This window comes from Eptatretus burgeri, chromosome 4 (assembly GCF_056783735.1).
Source record: "Eptatretus burgeri isolate ZD-2024b chromosome 4, Ebu_testis_v1, whole genome shotgun sequence".
NCBI lineage: Eukaryota > Metazoa > Chordata > Myxini > Myxiniformes > Myxinidae > Eptatretus > Eptatretus burgeri.
In genome coordinates this window covers 59,842,732-59,850,231 of record NC_140964.1, presented here as the reverse complement: position 1 = coordinate 59,850,231, position 7,500 = coordinate 59,842,732, and the positions used below count along the sequence as shown (strand labels likewise).

Here is a 7,500-nt window from a genome sequence, read left to right as displayed (position 1 = left end):
CATACAGGTACGGCAACCTCATATCCAGTCGTTTCCCTCTATCCTTGATCTTCTCTATCATCTTCCAAATCTCCTTCTTTTCACCATTTGCCTTTGCTCTGCTACTCCCACATGTGCATTAAAGTCCCCTGCAATGCACAGCATCACCTCCAGCTCAGCTATTCCCATCATCCTCTCCAGTGCGTCCCTGAATCCCTGCATTTCTGCCCCAGTCCTTCCCGTGTGTGGCCCGTATACCGACAAAACACACACCATAACTATCGATCCCTCTCTTTTTTCCACTCTGACCACATGCTTACTGATCTCTTCCGATATTATTATTCCCACACCTTTACTCCTTCCATCCCCACCCATATGCAAGAGCTTGCATCCTCCTAACAACCTCCTCATCCTGTCTCTTTTCCATCTGGTCTCCTGTACACACAACACTTCTGACCTCATTCTCTGCATCATCTCAACCACTTAAACTCTCCCCTCCATTGATCCCACATTCAAACCAGTAAAACTACTAATACCAGCTATGATCAGTTTACTGTTTATACCAGTTATGATCGGTTTACACCAGTTATAAAGTATAACTTTACGTGAGAGCATGTTAAAGATAGGTTTTAGGAATAATATATGTAGGCCTTTAAAACACAATGAAAGACAATGACACATGATGAAATAACAAAAGAAGAGACATAACTTTACAGGTGACAAGAAATCTAAGCAGAAAACCTAAGGGGATCCAACACTTTCGAGTTAACAACTTAGTTAAACTGGTTTGTGCTTTCCATAAAGTTTCTTCAACACCAATATTATTCTTGTTCTTAGATACGAGTTCCTTGAAAAGGAACTTTAAAAGGAACTTGAACACAGGAGGAAGTCATGAGAGCCATCAATCCTATGCCACATTGATTGTTTGTCCGCACTTTTTCCTTTTTAAATGCTGAGCATCAAGCAAGGAAGCAGGACGTACCATTTCAAAAGTCTTTATAGGACTCGGCCAGGGTCAAAATCCTACCACCGACTTATCAGACTCGAACCTGACCCTCGAACCACCAAGGGTGTGAAATAAAGTTTCATGTAGAAATACTGAACATTCAATAAATCAGCAAACACAGCATTGCTATCAGAGTCAGATGGAATAATTATGTCTGAAAATACTTTATAATTATCTAAAAAGCAATTTGGCATAAATAAAAGAGTAGAAATGTATGTGGGAAATGAAAAAAAAAAACTTTTCAAAAAGTATCACACGATTTTAAGGATGGTAGTAAAAAATAAATAAACAAATAAATAAATAAATAAATATTTTTTTGCAATAATGAAGAGATTGAGCTGTTAATTTGCAAATCGACTTCATACAATCAATTTCTACTGCCTGTGAATTCAAGAAGGTCAACAAACGGATGTAAAGAGCAAGGAGAAGAAGAAAATAAGGAATTATGCCTCACGTGATCAGTTCTTTCTTTCCATCCTTGGAGAGGCAGGGTTTGGGCTTTGGACTGGGGATTGTAACCTCCCCAGGATACTTCTTATCCTCTAGTGCTTCACTGACGAAATCTTCATCATCATCTTCAACATCTTCCTCCCGACAGCCCACCTGGTATAAACACCCATTACGCAAGGGTCTTGATGAAATGAAGTATGGGAGACTGGATCACCTTGATATTCACAGGAATAGCATTAGTTTGGTAACTTAACACAAATATGGTGAGTGATCAATAACATTTTATCAGAGAAGGTTTAAATATTGGAAGGAAGCTTTCAATGAGCATTCAAGAGAGACGAGTTATGGTTAACAGTGACACCAATATTAGGCAAGTATGGTGACTCTAGAGGTTATATTAATGAAAAGGACCATCTGCTCATAGTAATTATGTATACAGATGATGGTAAGGGATGTGCAGGGAGAGGAGGGGAAAGATGGAGTTCCTACCCCGTGAACCAATTCCAAATTCCTACCCCGACTTCCTGAGTCGGAGTGCCGACCTGACCAGGATTGTAACTGAATAACTGTTTCAGCAACACCATCGCTGTGCTTTTGGCATGGTTCATGATGATGATGATGATGATGATGATGATGATGATGATGATGATGATGATGATGATGATGATGATGATGATGATGATGATGATGATGATGATGATGATGTTGATGATGTTGATGATGTTGATGATGTTGATGATGTTGATGATGATGATGATGATGATGATGATGATGATGATGATGATGATGATGATGATGATGATGATGATGATGATGATGATGATGATGATGATGATGATGATGATGATGATGATGATGATGATGATGATGATGATGATGATATTGGAAAAATGTCATTTGTTTGACTAAAAATTTTTTAAGGAAAAACGTTTTGTCTCCCCATCATTTGTAGATAACTCCAACCGAGGAACAATTTCCCATTTACACATCATCTTATGGTACATTTTCTTTGGTTGTTTTGATTCACACACGCACAAAAAAAAAACCTCAAGCAATCTATTTAACAGTGAAAAAAAAAAATCAATTGCCATCTTCCTTCCAAAACCTCAGGCTGAATACAATTTCCATATACTGTAACTATTCCAACTTAGAATACATTTATAAGATTGAAGAGAAGTTTGAATGAAAAGTAAAACCGATTTAACAGAGCTAACATTGGCTATGCTGTGACAGAAAAAGGAACATTTGTTATGATGTCACTCCTTTCACTCACCATTGAGACATCGTCATCTCCTGCATCAGGCTCCAACCGTAGTTTTGTGTAGTCTACAGGACATTCCCAATCTTCAGGCTCTTCAGGGAGCTGGGAGAGGCGTCGAGGAATCACTGGTGTTGTACAGGTTTGTGCCATGGATATAATTTGATTGTCAGGGGTTGGAGAGGCCTGTATCGGCGAGGTTTGTGTTGGTGAGGCCCGCATGGGTGAGGCCCGCATGGGTGAGGCCCGCATGGGTGAGGCCCGCATGGGTGAGGCCCGCATGGGTGAGGCCCGCAAAGGTGAAGCCGGCATGGGTGAGGCCCGCATAGGTGAGGCCCGCATGGGTGAGGTTCGCATGGGTGAGGCCCGCATGGGTGAGGTTCGCATGGGTGAGGACTGCATCGGTGAGGACTGCCTGGGTGATGTCTGTGTGGATGGTGTAATGTCAGGTCTTGTTGATTCCCATTCCTCTTTACGTTCCTCCTGGTTGGTGCGGCAAGTGCGGTGTTTCTTCATACTCAGGTCCAAAGTCCCATTTTCATCCACCTCAATCTTCACATGCTGCACCCATCAGTAAAAAAAAAGAAGGTCAGAAAGTAATACTCACCAAAATATAACTGTTTTTTATGATGCTAAAATATATCTTCATCACTCAAGGGATACAGGAAGAGTTAAACCCTTCGGGGGACCATTTGACCCATCGTGCCACTGATAGATCCACACCCCAATTTATCCACACACATACTGCAGGTGGGGCGAATTATACACCTCACACCAGATATGAAGTTTGGCCAGGGCATTGGCACACAATTATCCATTCTTTCTTAAAGATGTTGTGAAAGCTTTTATGTCGACAACCAAAATGCAACCAAAACTGCCAGCTTTAGTTCTCCTTATGAGGGGGATGGCATGTTCCAAGATGCACCAATTCCTAAACTGAAACACAGTTTCATCAAAATACAATGTTGAATAAAAGATATGCAACAAAATAAATCACGCTTTGAACCTGGCGTTGGCTCAGTGGTTATGGTGGCGGCTTGGGTTTAATTTTAATACACCAGGGGGATGACTCAGCCTGTCATCCTTCTGAAGTCAGCAAAATGAGTACCAGTTCCAGTTTGTGTACTGGTAGAGGGGCACGGCATCAGGGACACAATCGTGCTTCAAGAAATGATAGCTACCCCCCGGCAGCTGAGCTGCCATACGACCACCAAATCATGCTTTCAGATTTCATTATTACGTTAAAAATTGACTTATTAAGGAAATTATCAGAAAATGTGCTCAGCTGTTATAACTCTGCTCAGTAATGATCACAACAGGTTGTGATATGGATGTTTATTTAGACAATGATGTTGAATTTTTGCACATAAACATCTTCCTCAGTCCTTCATTTCAGCAGCATCATCAGCATGTATCATGCACAATACAGAGCTTAGGTACTTCGAAGTCAGTTTCGTAGCTGGAGTTACAATGCTGGACAGGATTTGCCACTCGGAAGCAGGATATTTGACAGAGTGTGCAGGAATTTGGAACTTGGCCAGGGTTCCGGCGATAGCTCGCCAACTCTCCACGCAGTACACAATGTGATATTTATCGTTCACCAACTTATGCTGGAGGACAGCATGGCCAGTTTAACGTTCATCCAGAGGGGTGGCACATTTTCAGCATGCTGAACATTTTTCATTTGAAATTGCTTGCGATACCATAATCCAAATAGTTATTTGGTGCATAGGTTTGGGATACTCACCATGTAACCAGAAGCAAGGAGGTTATATTGGAGGAGGGAAGGGGGGGGGTCTTTGACCTCCCTTATCCAACCGACAAGGGAATCTTTCCCTGTCATTTCTCAACAGGGGAATCTCACCTTGACTTACTCGATGTTGGTATAAAACTAGAAATGCTCAGTAAGAGAGGTTTGACATCAGGGTGAGGGACATACAGCCATACCTAATTAAAAACTGTGCCCCTGAAATACAAGCCAACCTACGTTTAAGTTTCGAGCTGTTTTTGTGCATCGACTTGCAGTTTGAAAGGATGACAGGATATGATGCGATGGTAAACAGGTAATTAATTTGATGCTTCTGCCATCACAGATATTCTTAAACGCTTGTGGGAGAAGCTCATTAGGGAATAAAAATGCACAAACATTGCCAAACAATCAAACAAGGCACACTGCTGATGTATTTCAAGTTCATGCTGCGAAAAGTTCCATGTGTTATGTTTGGATCCTGAATATTCCTGGAATGGATATGTTTTTTAAATGTTTTGTGCTGACATTTATCTGCAAAACAGGAATTTATGTTTAACCCTTTGAACCCGAGTGGCTGTTTTACCAGCCTCTAATGAAACCTCCATATACCCGAGAAGCTGGTTTACTGGCCGCAATTCAAACATCCATATATGCGAGCGGCCGGTTTTCCAGCCGCTATTCAAACCTCCATATACTCTAGTGGCTGGATTTTTCTCCAGGGAGCCCACGGTGGGGGAGTCGAAAATGCAAGGAGCAAAATTATTATTTCAAAATGTTAGTTATTATTTAATTTATTCTTTCAAATGCTGTTAAATTTTAGTAACAACAACCATACAAGAAAGGTGCTGGGATTATGGGTTTCCTTGGTCAAAACTAAGATCCAGGCTTTCAATGACATCTTGGATGCTGCTGTCCTGTCTGTACCTGTTTCTGGCGAGAATGTTGAGGTCACGGAGAGATTCACTTACCTTGGCAGTGATATTCATGTCTCTGCTGGCTGTGAGTCAGAGGTCAATAAATGTCTGGGTCGGGCCTGGGGAGTCGTGGATTCACTGGATCATGGGGTGTGGTGCTGTTGGTACCTGTGAGGAGGACGAAAGTCCGAGTCTTCAGGTCTTTGGTGCTTCCAGTCTTGCTCTATGAATGCGAGACTTGGACTGTGACCAAGGATCTGAGATGGAGACTTAATTCCTTTGGTACCAGGTCTCTTTGGAGAATCCTTGGCTATTGCTGGTGAGATTTTGTGCCCAACGAGCGGTTGCTCAGAGAGACTCAAATGAGCTTTGTTACCTGCATAGTCCGTGAGCATCAGCTGCGGCTGTATGGACATGTGGCTCATTTTCCTGATGCTGTTCCTGCTCACCAGATTCTCTCAGCTGTTAGGGTTAGCCTGTCATCCTTCCGAGGTGGGCGAAGTGAGTACCATTGTACTGGGCCGGTGTATACCCCGGTTAAAATAGGTGTACCCGATCCCTGTGTCGTAAGAGGCGACCAGGGTTGCGTCAGGAAGGGCATCCGGCGTAAAACATGTGCCAAATCATTATGCGGATCATAAGGATTATCCGCTGTGGCGACCCCTAACGGGAGCAGCCGAAAGAAGAAGATATATATATATATATATATATCTATATATATATCTATATATATATATATATCTATATATATATATATATATATATATATATATATATATATATATATATATATATATATATATATATATATATCTCTATCTCTCTGTGTTCTGTCACTCTGGAGGAGAAGGAATACACCAAGATACATGAGCTATATCTCCCCACCATCTTACCTCATTGCCATCGCTTTTCATCTTTGTTCCGCCATGAGCAGGACTTTGCCCTGTGCCACACCAGCCTTCTACAACACCATTCCTAAACCAGCTCTTGTCTGCCTCAAGTCCTTGCCTGTTTTTCATTTGTTTAATTGGTATTGATAATTATTTATTTAAGTCGTATTGATTCTCTCTATGATATGCTTGTGTCTTTCCTTCCCTATTTGCCTGTCTTCAAGCAGCAGATCTGTCTGAGTTCTGTTGTCTTGTCCATCCCCATGTCTCATGTGCCATGGATGTAATCGATTTTAGAATAAACCATTCAAAGGAAATGTTTTCCCCATTTTCCTGCCTTGCTGCATGAGCAACTGCCAGTTTCAGCTTTTATTCGAATGATCCTTGGGGGAATGTAAATGATTAAATGAATGCAGTGTAGGTAATTAAAAGAGCACAGTGAGGATCAGAAGACAGTTTGGTAATTTGCAAAGGTCTTTGGACCTGTGGCTCAGGGTGCCTGTGTTAGATGGGCCTCTGACACGGCACTCTTGTTTTGGAGGAAACATGAAACCAGCTGTCCTCTCCGTTAGCATTCGCTTGTGGACATGAAAGATTTCACACCACTATTTGAAAAGATTAGGCCATGATGTATCATTAACCTCGTCAAGTTACAAATTCCTTTATTATTCTATAACGGTACTGCACCAGCAGAATGGTCTTGCCAAAATCATAACGATGCAAAAATTGAATCTCAGTAAAAATTTGCATTGTCTGGAATATAGACAGAAAAATGGTGGCAGAACCTGTTGTATTTCCCAAACTATATAGGGGGGCAGATAACAGCAATTTTTGAGAGGAATCGTGCAAATGATGATACAAGCATCAAATTTGGCACATTTGTTCTCCAGGCGATTCTAATCAAATCTGCCTGATTGGTCATTTGAAAATCCAAATTTTGCAAAATTTGAAAAAAAAAAATTCAAAAAAGTCAAGATCACGAATCAATGTTGGATGCTGGCTGAGATTGGTGAATGTTTCAGAAACATCATCAAAGACGTTCCAAGTTTGCCATGCAGTTTTCTTCCCTTTACCGTGGAAGGCAGACACGACGTCACATCCAGTGAATGCATGGAAGTATGGGATCCATCGAGCTTTCTCAGGCCCTATTGCAGAAACTACCTCATGGACTGGAATCCATCGTGCCTTGGCTCCTTGGCCAAAGGCAATCCACATGTTCTCAAGACCTAGTTCCTGTAAGGATGGCAGTACAG

At 41.6% G+C, this 7,500-nt stretch overlaps 1 protein-coding gene across 1 annotated transcript in view; it reads right to left on the bottom strand.

The window, feature by feature from the left end:
• Nucleotides 1–7,500, bottom strand: part of LOC147028148 (myelin transcription factor 1-like) — a 247,140-nt gene that overhangs the window by 65,560 nt on the left and 174,080 nt on the right. The window contains exons 14-15 of the mRNA XM_085878292.1: nucleotides 2,709–3,254; nucleotides 1,440–1,588 (exon numbers count right to left, since the gene is read on the bottom strand). Coding sequence (XP_085734418.1) covers nucleotides 1,440–1,588; nucleotides 2,709–3,254 — 695 coding nt within the window. The remainder of the gene's footprint in view (nucleotides 1–1,439; nucleotides 1,589–2,708; nucleotides 3,255–7,500) is intronic.